This window comes from Gobio gobio, assembly GCF_949357685.1.
Source record: "Gobio gobio genome assembly, chromosome: 2".
In the NCBI taxonomy this organism is placed as follows: Eukaryota; Metazoa; Chordata; class Actinopteri; order Cypriniformes; family Gobionidae; genus Gobio; species Gobio gobio.
In genome coordinates, this window is record NC_137098.1 from 22784901 (window position 1) to 22810921 (window position 26021).

The 26021-nt window shown below is 39.9% G+C and overlaps 1 protein-coding gene across 1 annotated transcript in view; it reads left to right on the forward strand.

The window, feature by feature from the left end:
- col25a1 (collagen type XXV alpha 1 chain) overlaps positions 1–26021 on the forward strand; it is a gene marked incomplete at its 3' end in the record, with an annotated part of 823527 nt that overhangs the window by 630582 nt on the left and 166924 nt on the right. The window contains exon 12 of the mRNA XM_079803471.1: positions 24117–24161. Coding sequence (XP_079659597.1) covers positions 24117–24161 — 45 coding nt within the window. The remainder of the gene's footprint in view (positions 1–24116; positions 24162–26021) is intronic.

Consider the following 26021-nt stretch of genomic DNA (forward strand, 5'->3'; position numbering starts at 1 on the left):
ACTGTCTGCCTTGATGGTGCACTTTTGAATGGTAATAACTCACCAACAGTTTGGTGACATGCAATGTTCCCTCTAAGCTGCGCGCACTTGTGATGCTGCGGCCGCGTAGAAAGAATAAAATGCAACGCAGACCACAGACGCGAAACGTGGGGAGAAATCAATTTGATTATAGTTTAAATGAGAAATAGTTGCAGTGCTCTGTTCAAACGCTATAGAGTTAGTATCGCTATCGTGTTAGAACTGGCAAATGCGGTTTACAGGTTTCATAGAAAGACAATGATGTCACGTGTGAGCAGCAGTGAGTCGTGTTTGCGGGCCAAATAGCTCAATATGAGAGTCAACGTGAAACGCAAAGACATGTGAAATAAAACATCATCATGTTTTGATTAAGTGGTGAAAATAACAGATGATGGACACAGCACGGTAACAAAAATCAGATATTTACAGTTACACACCCAGTTACACAAGTGTAGCGTGCAAACGCTAAACACCTCAGTAACACACGTCAGTTTAAATAGATTCGTGTGTGGTTTGGGTTTAATGCTGCCTGTCGCCAATAAATGACTGCACAAAAACACATTAAGAACCCTCTCAGTGTAACTGCTATTTTTTTCATATTTTATTACAACCCCAAATCAGAAAAAGTTGGGTCAGTATGGAAAACGCAAAAAAAAAAAAAAAGAAGTGATTTCTAAATTTACTTTGACTTGTATTTCATTGCAGACAATATGAACACAAAATATTTCATGTTTTGTCTGGTCAACTTCATGTCATTTGTAAATATGCATCCTTTCCTGTCATTCAGACCTGCAACACGTTTAAAAAAAAGTTGGGACAGTAAAGCATTTACCACTTTGTAATGTTGCCATTCCTTTTCACAACACTTAAAAGACGTTTAGGGACTGAAGACACCAAGTGATGAAGTGTTTCAGGTGTAATTTTGTCCCATTCTTCCTGCAAACAAGTCTTAAGGTGGGCAACAGTACGGGGTCTTCGTTGTCGCATTTTGCACTTCAAAATGCGCCACACATTCTCTATTGGAGACAGGTCGGGACTGCAGGCAGGCCAGTCAAGTACCCGTACACTCTTCCTCCGCAGCCAGGACTTTGTAATGTGTGCAGAATGTGGTTTTGCATTGTCTTGTTGAAATATGCATGGACGTCCCTGGAAAAGATGTCTTCTTGAAGGCAGCATATTATGCTCCCAAATCTCTATGTACTTTTCAGCATTAATGGTGCCTTCACAGAAGTCAAGTCAAGTCAACTTTATTTATATAGCGCTTTTCACAAAGTAGATTGTTTCAAAGCAGCTTTACAGTGTTAAACAGGAAAATAATGCAGCATAATTTTATTCAGCCGCATAGCCACTACGGAAAAAACGCAGATGTCATCAGCCCATTTCAACCATCACACAGCGACAGTGTGGGCTTTAGATCAATAATTCGATCAGTAATTTAGTTTAAATGGTTAATTTAGTTTATTATTTAGATTTATTTCAATGTTTATTTTAAAAATGTAGTGTCCCCAACTGAGCACGCCAAGCCAGAGGCAACAGTGGCAAGGAAACCAAAACCCCATCAGGTGACCTAATGGAGAAAAATAAACCTTGGGAGAAACCAGGCTCAGTCGGGGTGCCAGTTCTCCTCTGGCCAATTAACAAACAGCGTATGATTATTATTATTATTCTGGCAGCTTTACAGCTCAGGAGTCATAATAGATCAGAATATTCGAGGGACCGGGGGCAACATGCTGGAGACGGGTTTATTGAGGATGACATATCGATTTAAGTATTATTTAATTGTAATATTCGAACAATCTCAGTCAACACGCCGGAGACGGGTTTATTGAGATGCCGTGTCGATGAGGCAGTTGCAGGGGGAGTCTAATCACGGTCTCTGCAGACACTTCAGGGTCCTGTGTTGGTCTTCTCTGGGCGCAGGTCCACCATCTGATCTGGATACGGCCCGGATCCAGCTGACTGCAGTAAACCTCGGGATAAAACAGAGACTATCATTAGCGTAGATGCCATTCTTCTGATGATGTAACGAGTACATCAGGTGTTATGGGAAGTGTTCCCGGTTCCGGCTGACCTAGTTAATGCAGCCTAACAATCATTTCATTGAAAAAGTGTTTTATGTGTATGCCACAGTAAAGAGATGTGTTTTTAGTCTAGATTTAAACTGACAGAGTGTGTCTGCTTCCCGAACAATGTTAGGAAGACTGTTCCAGAGTTTTGGAGCTAAATAGGAAAAGGATCGACCGCCTGCAGTTGATTTGGATATTCTCGGTATTATCAACTGGCCAGAATTTTGAGACCGCAGTAGACGTGATGGAGTATAATATGTTAAGAGCTCGCTCAAGTATTGGGGAGCTAAACCATTTAGTGCTTTGTAAGTAATAAGTAAGATTTTAAAATGTATGCGATGTTTAATAGGCAGCCAGTGCAGTGTTGACAGAACTGGGCTAATATGGTCATACTTCCTGGTTCTAGTAAGAACTCAAGCTGCTGCGTTTTGGACCAGCTGGAGTTTATTTATTAAGCGAGCAGGGCAACCACCCAGTAGAGCATTACAATAATCTAGCCTTGAGGTCATGAACGCATGAACTAACTGTTCAGCATTTTGCATTGAGAGCATGTGCCGTAATTTATATATATTTTTAAGATGGTAGAAAGCAGTTTTACAGATGCTAGAGACGTGGCTTTCAAACGAAAGATTGGTATCAAAGAGCACACCCAGGTTCCTCACTGACGACGAGGACTTGACAGAACAGCCATCAAGTGTTAGACAGTATTCTAGGCTACTACTTGTGGAGCTTTTTTGTCCAATAATTAAAAATTCAGTTTTTTCTGAATTGAGTTGCAGGAAATTACCGGACATCCAATGTTTTATATCAGCTATGCATTCCGTTAATCTTGTGAATTGGTAAGTTTCTTCAGGGCATGAAGAAATATAGAGCTGAGTATCGTCAGCATAACAATGAAAACTAACGCCATGCTTCCAAATGATATCTCCCAGTGGTAGCATGTACAGGGTGAAGAGTAGCGGTCCTAGCACTGAGCCTTGTGGTACTCCATACTGAACTTGCGATCGGTGTGACATATCTTCATTTACTACTACAAACTGATAACGGTCGCATAGGTATGATTTAAACCATGATAATGCAATTCCACTAATACCTACATAATTTTCGAGTCTATTCAAAAGAATGTTGTGGTCGATAGTATCAAATGCAGCGCTAAGATCGAGTAACACTAATAAAGAGATACAGCCACGATCAGATGATAAGAGTAAATCATTTGTAACTCTGATGAGAGCAGTCTCAGTGCTATGATACGGTCTAAATCCTGACTGGAAATCCTCACAGATACCATTTCTTTCTAAAAAGGAACATAATTGTGAAGACACTGCCTTTTCAAGTATTTTTGACAGAAAGGGTAGATTTGAGATTGGTCTATAATTGACTAAATCTGTAGGATCAAGTTGCGGTTTTTTAATAAGTGGTTTAATAATAGCCAACTTAAAAGTTTTCGGTACATATCCTAATGACAAAGATGAATTAATGATATTAAGAAGAGGATCTATGACCTCTGGTAGCATCTCTTTTAATAGCCTAGTCGGTATAGGGTCGAGCATACATGTTGTCGATTTTGATGATTTAACGAGTTTAGCCAATTCTTCTTCTCCTATAGCAGTGAATGAGTGTAATTTTTCCTCAGTGACACTACAATGCTCTGTCTGATGTGATGCTGTAGTAGACGGCTGCATGGTTAAAAAATTGTTCCTAATATTATCAATCTTACATGTTAAGAAGTTCATAAAGTCATTACTGCTGTGCTGTTTACAATCATAAGAAGTTGAAGCTTTATTTTTGGTTAATTTAGCCACTGTATCGAATAAATACCTTGGGTTGTGTTTGTTTTCTTCCAAGAGAGTTGAGAAATAAGCATATCTAGCAGTTTTCTTCCAGCTGCGCTCCATTTTTCTGGCTGCTGTTTTAAGGGCCCGGGTGTGCTCGTTGTACCACGGCGTTGGACTATTTTCTTTAATCTTCTTTAAGCGCAGAGGAGCAACTGTGTCTAAAGTACTGGAAAAGAGAGAGTCGATAGTTTCTGTTGCAACATCGAGTTCTTCTATACTATCTGGGATGCTGAACAGATGATACTGATGAGGGAGATTATTTAAAAAGCAATCTTTAGTAGCGGCAGTGATTGTCCTGCCATTTTTGAAGCGAGGGGGCGGCTTTGCAACCTTAGCTAAATTAAGTATACATGATACTAAGTAATGATCTGAGATGTCATCGCTCTGCTGCAGAATTTCAACGGTATCAACGGATGAGTGGCTCCTGACACGTGTTGCCTAACTCCAATAGAGTTTAGTGTGTCTTTAAATGCTAATCCCAATACGTCTTTTCCGTTGTCTACATGGATATTAAAATCACCAACAATTAGTACTTTATCTACGGCCAGTACTAACTCTGATAGAAAATCAGCAAATTCTTTGATAAAGTCTGTATTATGCCCTGGTGGCCTGTATACAGTAGCTAACACAAATGTTGAACGGGTTTTATCATGTACACTACATAGCGTTACATAAAGCACCAAAACTTTGAAGGAATTATATTTGAAACTAGACTTCTGAGTAATACTGAAGATATTATTATAAATTACAGCAACCCCTCCCCCTTTACCTTTCAGACGCGGCTCATGTTTATAACAATAATCTTGGGGGGTGGACTCATTTAAGGTAATGTAGTCGTCAGGTTTTAGCCAGGTTTCTGTCAAACAGAGCACATCTAGATTATTATCTGTAATAATATCATTAACAATAAGCGCTTTTGGGGAAAGGGATCTAATATTCAGCAACCCAAGCTTTATCAATTGTTCATCTGTATTATATCTTTTGTTTATTTGTTGGACGTCAATTACATTTTTACTGTTGAATGGTTTTGATGTTTCAAGAAGTGCAAGTTACCTTTGCCAAGGGCACTGACACAACCCCATACCATGACAGACCCTGGCTTTTGGACTTGTTGCTGGTAACAGTCTGGATGATCCTTTTCTTCTTTGGTCCAGAGGACACGGCGTCCATTCCTCCCAAAAAATACCTAAAATACTGATTCATCTGACCACATTACACGTTTCCACTGTGTGATGGTCCATCCCAGATGCCTCCGAGCCCAGAGAAGTTGACGGCGCTTCTGGACACTGTTAACATAGGGCTTCCTTTTGTGGTACTTGACAAAGGTTTGCCAAAGTAGTCCTGAGCCCATGTGGTGATATCGCTTCTAGATGAATGACGATTCTTGATGCAGTGCCGCCTGAGGGATCGGAGATCACGGTTGTTCAGCTTAGGCTTGCGCCCTTGTCCTTTACGCACTGAAATTCCTCCAGATTCCTTGAATCTTTTAATTATGTTATGCACTGTTGAATGTGAAATATCCAAATCTCTTCCTATCTTTCTTTGAGGAACATTGTTTTTAAACATTTCAATAATTTTCTCACGTATTTGTTAGCAAACTGGCGATCCTCGGCCCATCTTTGCTCCTAAAGGATTAGACCTTTCTTGGATGCTGCTTTTGTACCAAATCATAATTACAATCACCTGTTGACATCACCTGTTTCAAATCACATTATTATTTAACCATTTTACCTCATTACTAGCCCTAAATTGCTCCTGTCCCAACTTTTTTTTAAATGTGTTGCAGGTCTGAATGACAGGAAAGGATGCATATTTACAAATGACATGAAGTTGACCAGACAAAACTATTTGAACATATTTTGTGTTCATATTGGCTGCAATGAAATACAAGTCAAAGTAAATTTAGAAATCACTTCTTTCTTTTTTTTTGCGTTTTTCATACTGTCCCAACTTTTATTGATTTGGGGTTGTATATTATGTTATATTATTATAAACAATTGAACTGTCCTGGGGGAGATTTCAATAGTATTTCTTGGTAAAGAAGACTACAGTTAACAGCACTGTAAAATGTGCTTAATTTAGTGACTTCTGAATTAACTTTTTAGTTTTATTTTTTATTTAATATATCACTAAGTTACATTAAGGGTTAAATAAGATAGAAATGGCACATTAAAGTTAAAAGTTATAAATGGACAATGAAACACTTTTTTGTGTGCGTTTACGTATGCTGTACAGGTAAAGAATGTTTTTGCTCAGGTGACCAAAATATCCGCCCAATAGAGAAAATTTAGCTCAGCGAGAAAAGAAATTAGAGGGAACATTGATGACATGGCTTTACTTTGGGAGGATGAGTGGATTCTTCACCTCTAATTCAAGAGAAGCTTGTCTCAGACGTCCACCAACCCTCAAGAGACCGTCGTAGATGTAGGGGTCGAGATTCCGCAGCACACTTGAACTTGTTCATTACTCTGCAGAGCCGCATACTCCTCTGCATACAGGTATTTTTGGATGTGAAGAAGTATAAGTCTCTTTGCTGCTGTCTGCTCTTCAGGTATGCGTATTCCGTTGCACTGATGCCATCCATGTGCTGATGGGGCTTGACGTGTGAGAACGTGCTTGGTGAATCAGAAAGGAAACCGCTCTTAACAAAGATTCCCAGGTAGAAAAGCGCTGAAACCGCTCTGAGAAGAGGCTTCTTTCAACTTGTGTAGCGAAGCTGGTCACACAAGGTCTGACTTCTGCGTCCGTTTCAGGTTTTACCAGTCAGAAGAACTCGCGCTGTTGCACTTGAAGCAGTTTGTAGAGGAAGCTGGGTCCTGTGAACCATATTGTGTCGCTAAGCTGTGACGCAACCACCGATGTTGTTGCTAGATCAGCTGGATTCTGGTCTGTAGGCACGTAATTCCAATGATCTGGAGAAGTCGACTGCCGCATTCGCTGAACACTGTTGTGCACATAAACGAAGAAGCATCTGGACTCGTTGTAGATATATCCCAGGACTACTTTGCTGTCACAGTAGAATTTTACTGCATTCGGCTTGTAGTCTTGTTCGTCAAGGATATATTCAGCCATCTCTACAGCCAACACCGCTCCACACAGCTCTAGGCGAGGTATGGAAGGCTCAGGATGAGGTGACAGCTTTGCCTTGCCCAGCACAAATCCCACTTTGGCCTTGCCTTCATCAGTCAGAGCTCGAATGTAAGCCACTGCCCCTATGGCCCAGTTCAAGGCATCTGAAAAGACACACAGTGAATGGTGTAAGTATGTGCATGTAATACGAAGGTTACTTAGCTTTTGAAGTGAGGTTTTCCATTCTTCCCACTTGTTTCTTTTCTCATCAGGAAGGACAGTGTCCCAGTCATGCACCTCTTTAGTCAGCTCACGTACCAGCGCTCTGCCTTGGATCATTACTGGTGCCACCAAGCCCAAGGGGTCGAAGAGGCTGTTCACAGTGGAGAGCACTCCACTGTGAGTGTAGGACTGGTCGTTAGTTGTGACTTTGAGGGTGAAGGTATCTGTTTTAATGTTCCAGTATAAACCCAGGCTTCTTTGAGTGGGCCAATTCTCATTCCCAAAATTCAGATCTTGGAGGTCAGAGGCCAGGTCTTCTGGTGGGAAAGCTTGCATCACCTCAACACTGTTTGAGGTTATTTTGTGGAGCTTAAGATTCGACTTAGAAAGTTATTTTTGGGTGTGCTTGAGCAGGTCAATTTCTTCGGCTTCTGTGGGAAAGGACATGAGCCCGTCGTCCACATAGAAATGCCTTTTGACAAAGTGCAAAGTGTCAGTTCCATACTCTTGCTCACCTTGCTGTGCAGCTAACAGTAGACCGTATATGGCCACTGCCGGAGAAGCGCTGTTCACGAAAACATGTACCCTCATACGGTATTCTACCACTTCTTTGATCAAGTCACTGTCTCTGTACCAGAGGAATCTCAAATCATTTCTTTGATCTTCTTTCACCAGGAAAACATAGAACATTTGTTGGATGTCTGCTATAATCGCAACAAGATCTTTCCTGAACCGTAGCAGCACGCTTAACAGGGAGTTGTTTAGGTCAGGGCCTGAGAGGAGCACATTATTCAGAGAAATACCTTGGTGTTGCGCGCTGGAATCAAATACCACCCGTATCTGTCCCGGTTTTTGCGGATGATACACTCCGAAGATGGGTAAGTACCAACATTCTTCATCGCTCTTTCTGCATGATGGTTCTGAAAGAGCTTCTCTATAAAGGCAGAAAACTGTTCCTTCATCTCAGGGTTTCTACTCAGCGTGCGGCACAAAGAATTAAGGCGAGACAAAGCTTGTTCCCGATTATTTGGGAGTAATGGTCTGGACGACCTGAATGGCAAAGGAGCGACCCAGTTTTTCTGTTCATCTTGGTGGAACTCTGTATGCATGATCTTCAAGAAGCTCTCATCTTCGAAGGACATGGCTGTTTTATCATTTTTGGTTATCTCAAATACCTTGAGCCCAAGTTCATCTTCTGTTTGCATGCAATGAGTAGCATGATTGAATGAATGGGGAAAACCGCCATACTTTTTCTCCCCGCCATGGCACAATTTCTCTTTCACTTTGATGTAACTCTGGCATGGAGTGAGAAGAGATGGGCAGCCGTTCTCCAGGATGTTAGTTTTAAAGACACTCACCATCAACTTATGGGCTTTGTCAATGCAGATATCACCTACAATCACCCAGCCTAAATCCAACCGCTGTGCAAAGGGTGCATTGTGAGGGCCTTTGATTTGTTGTCTCACTTTGTGTACACGGATCATGTCTCTTCCCAGCAATATTAAGATCTGAGCATCAGGATCTAGCTTCGGGATGAACTGTGCCACAGGTTTTAAGTGTGGATGAGCAAAGGCCACCTCTGGAGTGGGAATTTCAGATCTGCTGCTCATCATCTCGTAACACTCTATTAGTGGTGGGAGATCAAGACACGTCTTACCATTCAGCGTCTCTATTTGAAAGCCGACTGCTTTTCTTCCAGACATTTCTATGGAACCAGCACATGTTCTCAACAAATATGGAACTCTCCTTTGGCCAGTGAGCGGTTGCTCTGATCATCGATGATGACATACATCTTGATGGCTCGTTCCCGCTGCCCTTGAGGAAATACACGCACCAAACACATTTTCGCACAGGATCGCATTGGAGTATTTTCTCCACAAACATCTGTGTACCTTGACGTTACCTCTGGGGTAGCGATGTCCTGATGTTCTGTGTCTGGATCTTGCATCGGAGGTGTAGAGAGGGGCGAAGCAATGTCAGGATGCATAACTGTGCAATGTCTGTCAGAATCACACTCACTGCATTTGAGGGTCATGAGACATTATCTGGCTACATGATTCGGAGAGCAACATCTGAAGCATCTTTTGTGTTCTTTCAGGAGGTTCTTGTGTTCCATCAATGACTTTTTCCTGAATGCTCTGCATTTTGACAGAGGATGCGATTTGTTGTGAATATGGCAGTACTTCACCAAGTCTCTCTTGATAGTCTCATTCACATTCACTGAATCTGATTCATCATTCGTGGACACATCTGTCTTGTGCACTGACACAGGAACTCTGCTAGCACCATGTTTATAGAAGGGTTTTTTCGTTTCTGACGACTGTATGGCTACTGTTTCAGAGTTTGAAACAGGATAATTCCTGGCTTTATGGCAAATGAAATGAGTGAAAAACGAGAATGGGGGAAAACTGACCTTGTTCTCTTCCTTGAAACGCGAGCCAGCGAACAGCCATTTTTCCTGCAAACTTGCTGGTAACTTCCCCACTATGGGATTAATACCGCGAGGGGTATCGACATAAGTTAAAGGGTTACTTCAGTGATTTAACATTAAGCTTTGTATTTAAACTGGGTAATTTATGCAGTAGAAATGTGAAATTATTTTTGAATTTGGTGCCTTCTAGACTGAGAAAAGACCGAAAATGTATTTTTGTCTCATGTGGATGAAAGACAACAACTCCCAGAATGCACTTGCTTCGCTGCCCTACGAGGCCACTCCGTACACCGTCATTTTGATCTTCATAGTAATACAATAATTTTGTTCAGTTAGAGAATAAACACTACAATTAAAAACTGAACGTGTCTTTTCAAAAAAGTATGAATGAGCCGAACGAAAGTCACGGCACAGACGCAGCAGTGTCAGATTTAATTCATCACGATGAGCTGAGCAGAACTCAGGTAACGTTAAGCGCCAGTCTGGCACGTTTTCAGATTGCATATGGAAGCTAAACTATCACAGGAATTCATTGAAAAGTTGAAACACTCACTTTACTCTGCAATCCGTTATGATTGTCCGTGCGGCCGTCTGTGTCTTACATTCTGTGCGTGAGATCTCTCCCCTATGGGTGGGTTGATAACATGCGGAACAGCTCCATCTAGTGGTTGTAGTCTTTAGCCTCTGGCCAAAAAATCCTCAGATGACGCAAAATGACGATATTTGCGTCATCGGAGGATTTTTTCCAGAAATAAAATGCATAATTCTCTCGTCTCAGGGGGATATGAGGAGGGAAAGTACCATCATTTGAATATACTACCGGGTTTCTACTGATACAAAGCCTAATACTAAATCACTGAAGTTACCCTTTAACCCGGGTAAGTATGCATCTCCTTTAACTACAAGCAGCTCCATGAGCAGGTCTGCGAGCTCCCTGAGTTTTGTGTTGTCTTTTGGAGATAGACGTGGTATCCAGCCGCTTGAATAAAGCACTTTCTATCACTTCAGGAGTGGCATAACATTCTTGAAGTCTCATCCAAGACAGTTGAAGAGCAGCTTGTGGATTAGTAACATACACAGCTCGAATCCTTCTCACGTGATCTGACAACTCCTTCCCCAGCCACTTGACTAATAAGTCTAACTGTTCACTGACTGAGAGCAGCAAGTCTTGCGTTGCATTAACAAATGATGACTCCCACGTTCTGAAGTTCTCTGGGTTATCATCAAACTTGGTAAGTCTGTGGTGACTAGCTCTCTACGCGCTACGAATCTAGCAAAGTCTAACATAGGCACAGCTTGACTCTGAGAGAAATGTTGCGTATCTGAATGAACTGCGTACCTTTGTGAAGCAGGATCTTGACATGGCGATGCTTTAGATGCAGTATTCGGTATGGAACAATGCAGATTGTACAGTGAATCTGGATATCTTGTGCTCTGCAGATGTTGGTTATCACAGAATCTGCTCCGCTACTGAATTATATCTGTGTCACTGTCGTATGCAGCGCTCATGCTCTGAGACTTGTCTATAAAACTGGAGTTGATTCCTTTAAACAGGTTGACAAAGCGTTAGCGGCATCTTCCTATTCGATTTCCAACGCTTCTAGACTTGCTTCCACCCTAGCTCTTTCCTGTTCAAGCTTGGCTTTCTCCTTCTTCATTTCAAGCTGTCTTTTTGCAAACGCCATCTTAGCACGTGCAGCTTCTGCTGAGGCTCTAGCTTTAGCGGCAGCACTAGCAACTGAACACTTGGAGGAAGATGAAGAGCACTTAGAACTGACCTCTGCAGATGCCTTTTCTTTTCCTCCACTCACTTCAGTTTCCATGATTGCATCTGTATGTTCCTCCTGCACCCGCTGATCCATGACTTTTTACTATACTGTTCTCTCTATATGTTTGCTTCCTTGCGTGAATATTGATAAACAGCCAGCCAAACTCGTCAGGATATGAGCGTCTTGCTCCTTTAATGATTTCAACATGTAGTGCAGTTTACATGGGCAGAAACGCTGGCCATTGAACCAAGTAAAACTGTAAATTAAATAAAAGAAATATAGAAAACGTATTAATAATCAAAATGACATCATACTTAACAATATATTAACAATTTAACATTTAAATGTATATAGAGAAAGATCGCTGCTCATTAGAAGCATATAGCACACTAGCGCCAATCCGACATAACATAAACATCTTTGATTATCAAATTTTAACTCCTGCAATATATTACAGACAGATGAATTATTTAGATAAACTTACATTTACATTTATGCATTTGGCAGATGCTTTTATCCAAAGCGACTTACAGTGCACTTATTACAGGGACAATCCCCCTGGAGCAACGTGGAGTAAAGTGCCTTGCTCAAGGACACACTGGGATTGAACCAGTAACCTTCTGCATATCAGTTAAGTGGTTTAGTGGTTTAACCCACTGGACCACCATCTCCAGACTTACAGCCAATGATTTCGACAGGGTTTAGAAGGAGGACTGAAGCAGATGAATCACAAACTTATTGTTGAGCGTTCACTGAGCCATGAGCTTGTTATTTCCTGCTACCCACTGTGCGTCGCTCGTGGAAAAACACGTCAAAATAAAAGTCTTCACATAGAAACCTATACAATAGACCTTTCTCACAACTTTCGTATTTGTGACCGGAAATACGCAATCGTCGTGGTAATCTTCTTCCTCACCGGGCAGGGCAACAGGGAAACAAATGGCGCGAGCAACAAGCAAGAGTGATTGTAGTTTACCGGGCTGTTCTTGTTAATCCCAAAAGCAGCCATATCTGTCATTTCATTCCTTCCCTGTTGATGGTGAAGTTTGACGGATATGGATTCAGGCTATTCGGCGGGACGAAGGACCAAACTTCCCTGCTCGTGTCCTACAACCCTTTCAGCACAAAGCGGCATATGACGCACCTCTGTGGGGAAACATAATTTTTTTTAACTAATATTTAACTATAAAAAAAAATATATATATATATATATATATATATATATATATATATATATATATATATATATATATATATATATATATATATATATATATATATATATATATATTTAAATGTTTTACAGGCTGTAGTATTGTTTCACTGACGGAACTACTAAAATAAACACGCATGCTTAAATGAATGTTGCCTCGTGTATATTTTCAAAATGTATGATATTTGATTTAATAATGAGGCTATTTAATATATAAAAATTCACTTTTGCAAAATGCCTCCATACATATTATATATATTTTTTTAAACATAACAGTGATGTTAATCAACATTATTTTTTATTATATTGTAAACATATATTATTATTATAGATTGTGCTGACCTCAGTAATATAATCCCATAGGGACACCTAGTGGCCATAGTGAAATTGCAGTTTAAATTAAGTTTGTCCTTCTTGAGTTACCATAGTTGGTATTGCATCGGAAGAAAATTCAACAGAACGCTGTATTTCCCTGCCATGCAGTTTCGTGTTACAAAGGCCTTGGAAATATATGTCTGTGAGTATTTAGTTTAATATTTTTATTGTTAATAGAGTAAAATGCTATTTTAAGAAAGATGTGTGTAAATTGTGTTTCCAGTAATATAGTATTGAAGTGCTGATTGTAAGACCGTCTGTATGGAAGTGAACATGCTCAAAATGTTATAATCTGAATGTAACAACTGAATTATGATGCAAAGACACATTATTTGACATTTTCATTATTTGTATGTTCAGTTTTACAGTGCTTCCTTCAAGTAAATCAAACTCAATCAAAGTCTGGCATCTGAGTCTTTCTTGGAGGAACCTGTTAGCTATCTGCCAAGCTAGTCAGGCTCAAGTACTTCAGCACTCATCCTAGTAGGGGCAGAATAGTAAAAAGACAGAGCTTCAGACGGCCTTCAGAACTCAACGGGAAATACAAGCTCCAGCTACCAGCAATCTCCAGCTTTCTAGCTTAAATGCAAGACAAGTAGTCACAATGTCCCAACCTGGTAATGAAGAAGACATAAGCGAACAATTAGAAACAAGATCATGTTGCTCCAGGTTCTCACGTTCAAGTCAGTTTTCATCAGCCAGTGGAATGGCCATCAGAGCACGTGCAAAGGCAGAAGCAGCACGGGCGCAACTGGCATTCGCTAAGAAAGAAGCAGAGATGATGAAAGAAGAAGCATACATTGTGGAAGAAGCAGCTAGAAAGAAAGCAGAGCTTAAAGCAAACTTACACACGCTGCAGCTAGAAAGAGCAGCTGCAGCTGCTGTCGCTGAAGCAGAGGTGTTGGAGGCAGCCGCTGATGAACAGCTTGGAGAGACAGACCGTAAAAGTTCTGTTAGGTTGTTGCTGCAGAACCTAGCTCAGTTTTCTAGTGAAAATGTAACCACTCCTGTCGTGCAGCACTCAGTCACCAATCCACTTCCAGACACTTGATCTCTCATGCCCACCAGTGCAGCAGCAGAAAAAAGACAGTGGTGAGACAGCAAGAAGCTATATGAGAGAGTAATGTACAGTCAAGTGAAATCAGTGACTATGAGTTTGGTGAGTTACCTGCTCAGCATCCTGTAAAACAGAGCACTAACTGGAAGTCTGTTAACAATCCCCTTACTGCAAGCTCTTCAAGAGAGCCCTACCACTACAGTGAACAGACACATGGGGCAAGGTTCCAGCATAATGATTACCAGTCCAGTCGGTGGCAATCAAACACTTCAACTTCAATGGACTTTGCAAAATATCTACTGCGACGTGAGATGGTAAGCTCAGGTTTATTAAAATTTGATGATCATCCAGAGAACTACTGGGCTTGGAAGGCATCCTTTCTTAGTGCCACTGAAGATTTGAATCTCACACCTACAGAGGAGCTTGATTTGCTTTGTAAATGGCTGGGACCATCATCCTCCGAACAAGCTAGGAGAATCAGAGCAGTTCACATTCACAACGCCAAAGCTGGCCTTAGAATGGTATGGCAAAGATTAGAAGACATTTATGGTTCAGCTGAAGTAATAGAAAATGCCTTGCTTAAAAATGTGGAACATTTCCCAAGAATCTCAAGCCGAGACAACCTTAAACTGAGGGAAATGAGTGATACTCTGTTGGAACTTGAAGCAGCAAGAACTGATGGATACTTACCGGGGCTCGCCTATCAATACATCACGTGGAGTCAATCCAATTGTGCAGAAACTTCCATTATACCTGCAAGAGAAATGGATCCCATTAGGAGCTCAGTATAAAGAACAAAATTGTGTGCCTTACCCTCCATTTTCAGTCTTTGTGAAGTTTGTCTGTGATCAGGCTAAAGTCCGTAATGATCCAAGTTTCGCTGATATCGCAGCTGGGAGTTCAACTGCTGTTAAAACAGAGAAGTCCCCCATATAAGCCATATGTAAAACCTACAGTAGCTGCCAGGAGAACAGAAGTCTCCACAGATCCTGGAAATGCTTATTCAAAAGCTTCAGAGAATAAGGTAAATGATCCTGATAAGCAATGTCCTCTGCATAACAAACCCCATCCATTGAGGAAATGTCGAAGTTTCAGAGATAAAACGTTAGAGGACAGGAAAACTTACCTCAAAGACATGAACATCTGTTTCAGATGCGGTGCGTCATCCAGCCATTTTGCCAAAGACTGATAGACCTGTACAGTGTAAAGAATGTTACAGCAATCAGCATTTCACTGCCTTACACCCAGGTCCAGCTCCTTGGAAAGTTAACAAACATGCCTCGACTGAAGACCAAGGCGGGGAGTGACAAACAATTGATTCCTTGTCCGTGACATCCAAATGCACTGAAATTTGTGGAAATGGTATGAGCTCAAGATCATGCTCCAAAATTTGTCTTGTCAGAGTATATCCAGCAGGAAAAAAGGAGAAGGCTATCAAAGCTTATGCTGTCCTTGACGAACAAAGCAACAGGTCTTTGGCCAAAACCCAGTTCTTTGATAATTTTGGCATTAAAGAAAATGGAATGCCATACACCTTGAAAACCTGCTCTGGAGTGATGGAAACAGTAGGCAGACGTGCAAGTAACTTTGTTGTGGAGTCATTTGATGAAAAAACCCAAATCTCCTTACCCACCTTAATTGAATGTGACATGCTTCCAGATGACAGGTCTGAGATACCATCACCAGAGATTGCTAGACACCATCCGCATCTCAAAGCTGTGGCAGACGAGATCCCAGTATTGGACCCCTGTGCAGCTATACTCTTGCTCCTTGGCCGAGACATACTGCGAGTGCATAAGGTTCTAGAACAACGCAGTGGACCTCACAACGCGCCATTTGCACAACGTCTAGATCTTGGTTGGGTGATTATTGGAGAGGTGTCTTGGAAGAACAGACAAAACTGCTGATGTAAGTGTTTTCAGAACCAACATTCTGAGTAATGGTTGCTCATCCATCCTTTCACCATGTACTAGTAGCATATATGTGAAAGAGAAGTTTGACAACACAATGTTGCATTACAATCCTCACAACAATGTTGCTACAGCTGTTTCTGATAAAGTGGAACTTGGAAGCAGTGTGTTCCAAAATACTTCCCATGATGACAAAATAGTAATGTCGATCGAGGACAGAGTGTTCCTTGACATTATGGACAGAGAGGTCTACATGGATGACTCAAATTCATGGGTAGCGCCATTGCCCTTCAAACCAAATAGGCCTCGCCTAGCTAATAACAGATGCCAAGCTGCGAAACGACTTGAATCTCTGCGACACACTCTGAAAAGAAAACCAGATATGAAAGAACACTTCTTCAAGTTCATGCAGACAATGTTTGACTATGATCAAGCTGAAATGGCACCCCCAGTGAAAACACAGCAGGAATGTTGATACTTGCCCATATTTGGTGTTTACCATCCACAGAAGAAGGGCCAGATACGTGTTGTATTCGATTCAAGTGCTAAAAATGAAAGTACCTCCCTCAACGATGTGTTACTGAGTGGGCCAGACTTGAACAACACACTGTTAGGTGTCCTCATCCGCTTTCGCAAGGAACCTGTGGCAGTCACAGCAGATATACAGCACATGTTCTATTGCTTCATTGTCCGTGAAGACCATAGAGACTTCCTCAGATTTCTTTGGTTTGAAGATAATGATCCAGACAAACAGATTGTGGAGTACCGCATGAAAATGCATGTTTTTTGTAATAGTCCATCGCCTGCTGTGGCCATATATGGATTGCGAAGAATGTTCTGCTGGGAGAGGACAAACATGACACAGAGGTAAAACAATTTGTGATGCATAATTTCTATGTGGATGATGGACATGCCTCATTTCCGTCCAGTGAAGAAGCTATCACAGTGCTGAAACAGACAAAAGAAATACTAGCAGAATCAAACATCAGACTGCACAAGATCGCCTCTAACAGTAGAAAGGTTATGGAAGCTTTCTGTCATGAGGACTTGGCCAAAGATTTGCAAGACATTGAGTTACCATCAGATCCCTTACCTATGCAACGAAGCTTGGGACTCATGTGGAATCTACAAACTGACACTTTCACCTATTACGTGTCAAGGGTAGAGAAGCCGTTTACCAGAAGAGGTATCCTCTCTGTGGTTAACAGTCTTTATGACCCTCTGGGTTTCTTGGCCCCTGTAACAGTACAGGGTAAAGCTTTAGTCAGAGAACTAGCCAATGATCAATGTGATTGGGATTCTCTCATTCCAGCTGAAAGAGAAGATCAGTGGAGAACATGGCTTGATTCACTTTTGAAGCTTGAGCAGATACAGATTAAACGACCATACCTTCCTCTTTCTCTGTGCTCTACACAATACAGAGAACTCTGTATCTTTGCAGATGCATCCACCATGGCCATATCAGCTGTAGCTTACCTTAAAGCAGTCGACTCAGAGGGATGCAGCCACGTTGGCTTTCTCCTGGGTAAATCCAAGTTAGCCCCTCGTACTTCTCTGACTGTTCCACGTCTTGAACTTTGTTCTGCGGTTTTGGCTGTGGAATTGGCAAACTTGCTAACCACTGAACTGGACATTGAACTCCAAAGAGTGAAATTCTACACTGACAGTAGAATTGTCTTAGGTTACATTCACAACACAAGCAGAAGGTTTTATGTGTATGTTGCCAACAGAGTTGCTCAGATAAGGAGGTATACTAACCCAGAACAGTGGCACTTCATCAGTACAGACCAAAATCCTGCTGATCATGGAACATGTCCCATATCCCCTGATCTGTTGAACCATACAAACTGGTTTACAGGCCCTGAGTTTTTGCACAAAGGTGACCTAAACATTGACACATTTCAGGCAGAGACCTACAACCTTATTGAGCCAGACACAGATGCAGAGGTACGGCCACATGTGTCAGCCTTAATTACTAAAACCTCTGAAAAGAAGCTAGATTCACAGCGATTTGCACGCTTCTCCAGCTGGAAAATACTCACGAGAGCCATGGCTAGGCTTGTATGCAGGGCCAGATCCTGTTCTGGAAACCCTAACTCCAAAACAGATGAGTTGACACAAGCAAGAGTTGTAGTGATCAAAACTGTTCAACAAGAAACATTTTCAGAGGAACTAAAGTGCCTGGTCAGAAATGAAGTCGTGCCCAAGAGCAGCATCTTTAGAAAGTTGAACCCCATTTTGGATGAAGATGGAGTAATACGAGTTGGAGGACGTTCATCGTTAGCTGAAACATGGTGGGAAGAGAATGACCCCATCAACATTCCCAAAAACAATCACATCGCTACTCTATTCGTCAGACACTTTCAAGAGCAAGTTGCACACCAGGGTAGACATTTCACAGAAGATGCTCTCTGGTCAGCTGGACTATGGATAATTGGAAGCAAAAGACTAGTGTCAAGTGTCATACACCACTGTGTGATCTGTAGAAGGCTCAGGGGAAGGCTGGAGGAGCAAAAAATGTCCAACTTACCTTCTGATCGAGTTAACCCAGATCCTCCATTCACTAATGTCGGCATTGATGTGTTTGGTCCGTGGAACATCTACTCTCGACGAATCAGGAGATGTCTTGCAGAGAGTAAGAGATGGGCAGTTATTTTCACATGCTTGGGAACGCGAGCCGTGCATTTTGAGGTGATTGAGTCCCTGTCGTCCTCAAGCTTTATAAACGCATTGAGAAGATTCACTGCTGTACGAGGGCCCCGTCAGACTACCTAGGTCTGACCGTGGAACTAACTTTATTGGAGCCTGCAAAGAGCTCAAGATAACTGCAGAGGATCCAATGTTGAAAGGCTATCTATAGGATCAAGGCTGTACTTGGGTCTTCAATTTTCCCCATTCTTCACACATGGGTGGAGTGTGGGAAAGGTTGATAGGGGTTGCAGGGAGAATTTTAGATGGCTTACTTCTCAAGACAGATTCTACAAGGTTGTCACATGAGGTCCTAGTTACGCTAATGTCAGAAGTCATGGCCATAATGAACGCCAGGCCTCTGGTCCCTATCTCATCTGACCCTGACATGCCAAATGTTCTCTCTCCTGCTACACTTTTAGCTCAAAAGTTTGAGATTGTATCCGCACCAAAAGGAGTGATCTTAAAGACCTCTACAACAAACAGTGGAGGCAAGTTCAAAGCCTTGCTGATTCCTTTTGGAAGCGTTGGCGTCAAGAATATTTAACAACACTTCAGCAAAGGAGAAAGTGGCAGGTAGACAAACCAAACCTGCAAGTCGGAGATGTTGTTCTTCTAAAAGATGTGTTACTCAAGAGGAATGAATGGCCTACTGGGGTTGTGGTAAATGCCATCCCTAGTCCAGATCTCAGAGTACGTAAAGTGGAGGTAAAAGTTATCAAACAAGGCACACCTAAAGTATATTCAAGACCAGTTTCGGAGGTGGTGTTGTTGGGCAAAGAGACAGTGGTATAAAACATACCAGACGGGGAGTGTGCTGACCTCAGTAATATAATCCCATAGCGACACCTAGTGGCCATAGGGAAATTGCAGTTTAAATTAAGTTTGTCCTTCTTGAGTTTCCATAATTGGTATTACATCGGAAGAAAATTCAACAGAACGCTGTATTTCCCTGCCATGCGGTTTCGTGTTACAAAGGTCTGGGAAATATATGTCTGTGAGTATTTAGTTTAATATTTTTGTTTTTAATTGAGTAAAATGCTATTTTAAGAAAGATGTGTGTAAATTGTGTTTCCAGTAATATAGTATTGAAGTGCTGATTGTAAGACCGTCTGTATGGAAGTGAACATGCTCAAAATGTTATAATCTGAATGTAACAACTGAATTATGATGCAAAGACACATTATTTGACATTTTCATTATTTGTATGTTCAGTTTTACAGTGCTTCCTTCAAGTAAATCAAACTCAATCAAAGTCTGGCATCTGAGTCTTTCTTGGAGGAACCTGTTAGCTATCTGCCAAGCTAGTCAGGCTCAAGTACTTCAGCACTCATCCTAGTAAGGGCAGAATATAGATTGTCTTTTAAAATAAAAACATATCTACAATTTTATTAAAATTATTATGTTTTATGTTAAAAAAATAGAATTGTGCACACAATTTGCGTGATGTTTAAACTATTTTGAACTGTAGCCAAAGTCTGGACGAACAAGAAATCATCTTGGTCAAGGAAAACGTGTCATGTAACGCTGATTCTTTTTAGCTACGTAATCTGAGATTTATGTTAATAGGCCTAATTGTTCATTTCCATCAAATGTAATATTTGGCAAATCCATTAGCGAAGTTGTGTAGACTCTCTGATCCATTTTCTCTTGCCCGTGTATGCTTTTCTGATGTGTTGACGCTTGACAGGAACTCTGGTTCCGCAACGATTACGTATATCCGTTTTTTGTGAGAAAGGTCAGGCAAATACAAAACTTATACAGAATATCAAACAATAACCAACAAAACATAAAAAACAACTATTTATGAATGCAAATGTCCATTATAAACACTAAGGCCGATGACACCATGTGCCCCATGACTGTTGATGAGAAACATCAACGCTCCTACACAGCACATTACAGATTCCACTAATTTCTATTTCACTTATCGATTCCTGTGTGCACATTTTAATGTGATATTAAACCAATCAAGCGCAAGAGGACACAAATAAGAATAATTTTCTCTGAGCACACATCTGAAGGGCACCCACAGAAACCTGCCTCTCAAATAGTGTGTGAATACTGAATTGAATTCTCTTTCTTGTCTTCCTGTGTTTGAACAGACAAATACACACAAAATTGTCAAAATGCCCATCTTGGCAAGTATACTGAGAAACACAGATTTGTCTCGTATTTGTCTTTAGTGAACTAAACAGTTGAGAAAGAAAATGTGTATCAGTATACTGGATCCATGCATTCGGTCTTAAAAAAAAGTAAAAGCAGTTTAATATTCCTGCTGCTGTCATTGTCATTAACCTCTTAACTGGATTGAGGGTGCATTCGTCCTCAAGCTTTATTTGTTTAAATTAGCTCAAATGACTGTCAGATGTAAGTAATTACAAGTGACAAACTGTATATCATTTAAAAGATCTAAGAGTCAAGCTTCCATTTTTTACCTCTGTTTTATTCTCAAAGTCTTATAGTGACAGTAATTTGTTATTATGTGTCAGGAGTTATGAATATGAAAACCGTGTTGGTACCGTTTGATTGTAATATGAGCCTCAGCTGCTCTCATTCATAAAAAAAGCTCCTCTATTCTCGTCACGAAGACTCGCGAAAAATCAACATCCCTCAGGGCTTTTAGTTCAAAAGTGTGCAGATGAGGAGAAATATTAATAGATTTTCATATGTCTGTGTCAAATTTCTAAACAGAGGAGTATTTTTTTATTCAATACTTCCTCAAAATGCGCAGATGTAGCCTAATCATGAACGATGGAGACTCTTATGTGTTGTTTTCTATTCATACTGGCAGCCAGAGGGCGCTCTGTGCACATGTAGTCCATATATGGTACAGACAGACGAAGAAGATACCATGTGCCAAAATAGAAGTCCATAATAAAAGCTTCCTGAGATCGCTAAAGATGCAAATAGACAATTGAAGATAATAAACACACAATCGCGACCATGTATGGTTTGTCTGTGTTCTTTATACCATGTTGGGTGTATTCATAATAGATTATATTTATAATGCAATGCTTTTCGACATAGCTTATATCAATACCAATAAGACCACAGAAGGTTATTTAAAACATCCCACTTGTGATATAAAGTAATTTTGGAGAAAAAACATGGTTTTAATCTTTATTGTATTTTGATTGTGTGCTAAGCTAACATGCTAGCTAGCCAATGCACCTGCCACCTGGACAAATACGTTATTTTTATTAATAATTTTGAATAGACTGAAATGAAAAACCAACTGAAATGTTTCTATTGTCAACAACGGCATTTGAGGCTTTTTAGAAGGTGAAGTGAGAAGTTTGATCATAAATGAGGTTTGAATAGAACAGTTTGAATAGAGAGTCGTCAGTGATTACAATGAAGACAAAAGAATAATTTAATAAGAGCCATAACCTGGCCAGAGAGGTGTGAAAGTGTTCTAGGGAGACTGAAACAGAATGGGCAGTTTGCACCTCAAAACAATAGAGACAATAAACTGAATGGTAGCTCAGAAGAGATGGCAATAAACATCAGTTAACATTTTAGAGAAATCTCAAAATAAAATCATATGACATGATCTTGAAAAACTTTTCATAAAATTCAGAGTTTTAGACTTATCATCTTCTGATTTGAAATATAACATGGCCAGACATGTGGCTTCAGCTGTAGTGCACTTCTAGATTGCTAAAATGCCAACGTCAATTTTATTTTCATAAAGATATTTCATACAAATATATTTCTAATAACTTTACAAAACTTTGAAGCTTATTATTAGCCTGGATGCCAGCCGAATTTAGCCCCGCCCACAATTTTTTTTGCTCGGGCAATTCGGTCTGGACTCGCTCCATAGAGGAGTAATTATGCCCGAACAGAAACTGTTCGGACCAATGAAATTGTCAGGGCGGGCTGTAGACGATGATGGACAGATGATAAACAGTAACGTAATCATCCACGTCATCGAAGGCTCTTGGGTTGAATTTGCTCTTATCCTAAATGGAGAACTTGTTCGTATATGCATTCACCTTCACTATTTCTCTCAGAAACGATGATCGTGTTGGTAAGTATTCTGTGTATCCTTAAATAATTTTATTACTGGCAAAGATCGTTTACACTCATCTTTTTCTTGTAACGTTACTTAATCCAGCGTGCGTGCAGACAGGGTTTCCAAGTGTTTTTGCAATGTCGCGCACAATTGCTACTCAAAACTATAGCCCAAAACAATAACTTTCCGGGGTGTTCTCCGGAAAAAAATGGCGTTTGGTTGGCAAAATATGTTATTTTGGCAAGGTTGCCTGCTAAAATTCGCATTCCTGGGTTTATATAATCACATAATTGGGGTCGCTTCAACCCGCGGACATGGAGAAAAACACGGACTTGGCAACACAGTGCAGTTGAGTTCTGTTGACATTTGACAACTAACGTTACACGTCGCTCCGTTGCTCTGATTGGTTGTGGGTCTATCCAATTGAGGTCTTTCCTGGCTCGGTTGAAACACGCCCCATAATCAAAGCTCAATAGAGCGGTACCAGACTCAAATTCTGACTAGAATTGAGTATGGCCACGCCAGGCTAGCTTATTATAGCTATTTTTGATCATGAAAATAATTATATTTACAGTAAACTGCCAAGTGTCTGCTTTCAAATTACGCCATACTTATGATTTTAGTGCAAAGGAATCATTAACTGTAACGGTTTTAGTTTGATTATGCCATTTCTTTGGATTTTTTCAAAAGCGGGGGTGCAGGCTAACAGGTTAATGTTATAAGCAAACAACAAAAAACAAATATAAATAATTCACTCATATATCTTGACTGAATAAGTTTTGTAACTTTAATAATGATTCATCTATATTTTATTTATAAAAAAGAAAACTATGCAGTGTTATTTTACGTTTGATTACATTTGATGTACCTGAACTTTGTTCAGTTGTATTTATTTGTGCTATTGCTAATTTGTTAATTTGTTCTTATTTTATTACTGACTGTTTACTCGTCTTAATCTTTGAAATGTATATTACTTTTATTGTTTAATGGTTCTTTAAAGGCTGCTGATTTTTGTGGTATTTAGCTCCAATTAAATGTTTTTCAAAAAGACATAATAAATATGTTTGATGTCTAAATATTTGACTTCATTTTTTAACCTTATTCAAATCTAAACTGTTAATCAATAGGAATCGCAATCGATTAACAGAATCGGAAGTGCAAAAATTCAAATGATACCCACCTTGCCACTAATACGGTAAAAAAATATTCTAGACATGCACACTGAGATCATGTAAACACAACACGGTTTTATGTTAACGGTACAGTCATATGCTGACAAATTGTCTTTGTCAGCCACTTGACCAAACCTGCTTTGCTGCTGACAGTGTTACATGTTTTATTCAGGCACTGTTGACTAGGTAAATGACTTCACACTTTTGTGATGCCTAGCAAAACAATTTAAAATCCAGGTTAAGATTTTTTTTTTTAATATTCACTTGTAGGGTTCCATTGGGCCACCCGGTTTTCCTGGTATCGATGGAATAAAGGTAAGATAACATATATCTTTAGTTGTTTTACATTTCAACCAAAAATGTATTGTTTTGAATACATAATACATTTCCCATTTTTGCCTTTAGTCACTGTTAAATTTGAGGAATAACCCATATTTAGTTGGCAGGGGAAAGAATATTGTCAAAATGAATACCTTGTCCTGTTAATCATCTGAAACTGAGGAACAGAAAGCCAAATGCACAATTTGAGTGAAGTAAAGAGTCAAGAGTCATTTCTTTGGTTTAAAGTCTGAACTTGGATCATCTTGAAGAGTGCATGTTTTGAAATTTGACCAAGGATGCTAACTGTGAGGCCACATCTTTCAAAATTTCACATACACCATAATAAGAAAAAGGTTGTGTTGTAAAAATATTTCCATGTTGCTCATCCAGCGGAATGATGTATACCAGCCTTGCAATCTTCTCAAGCATTTAGAAATGCATTAAAACTATGGTGTGTGGTGTTCATTTATTGGAAACAGAACAAGACTGTTTTGTGGTGGAAGCAATACTCACTTTTGAAACAACAAAGGAAAGCTTAGAGTTCTAAATGTTGGATGCCAGGTTTCATGTAATAGATCTCAGATGCATTGCAGTTATAAAACAGACAAGGGCTTCTTTAAATGCAGTTTAGTTCATCATGGAGACAGGTAATTCACTAAATGTCTTTTTAAAATAAAGTAATCAGTATTAGGTAGGGGTGTAACGATTCATCTACTACATCGATGTATCGATTTATATTCCTATGATCTAACTACATCGATCTGTGCTCGGCAACTTGGCCTTCCGGACGACATATATCGATCTAACATCGTTTTAAAAGGTAATCAATCAATTGTATCGATAATAGGAAATAACGCATTGGATTTAAGCACGTCAGACTTTACATGGATGTTTTTTCTTAGCACTTTTAATGATAAAGGCGTCAAACGTTACTCGATTCAGTCTGCCTATCTGTGACATCATCGCCTCACACCAGCAGCAGCGCTAAGAAAACAAAACAAAGCATGGCGGATGGCAGAGGGGAAGCCAACGAGTGAGAAATTATCAAGCCACCAGGAGAAAGAGCTACCTGTTTCAACCCTTGCTAAATGTTACCTGTGCATTCCACCAGTGTTCCCGCAGAGCGAGTTTTTGTACTGCTGGCGACATAGTGAACGCACAGACAAGTGTTCTGCAGCCAGATCATGTTGATCAGTTGATATTTTTGGAAAATAAATCTGTAGATTAATTGAAGAGTAGTTGGTTACATTTTATCTTTTGTTAAATATTGTTTGTTTATTAAACTGAGAGTAGTAGCAGGTTTAGCCAGTTTATTCAACCTGAAGAACTGTTGGTTGCACTTTATTTTTGATATTAATATTGTATTTATTATTTTAATGTTGAAACACAACAGCAAAAGTAGCAGGTAAACCTACTATTAATTAAACCTGAAGAGAAGTTAGTTGCACTTTATTTTTGATATTAATATTGGGGGGATGGGGGGCGGTGGGTGTTGGTTGAATAGAGTCTTTTGCAACTTATGAGTATAAGAACATTAAGAGCATATCTTCAGCAGCAAAAATGGGATTATAAATAGGTAAATTCATTTTTGTGAATCGATTCAAAATGACTTTTTTTAAATGAATTTATTTAAAAAATCAGATTCAGTGATTTTTACATGACTTACAAATGTTCACTTGAAGTGCCATTTTTTTGTAAGGTATATTAAAGATAAACATTAGTTGGTAAACATTATTGCTTTCATTGTTATATTGTGCATATATGAACATGATTAACATTCTTCATTGCGTTAGTGAAACGGTGTGTAAAACATTCCTTTATTACTTTCAACTATTATTTTTACTATTAAACATT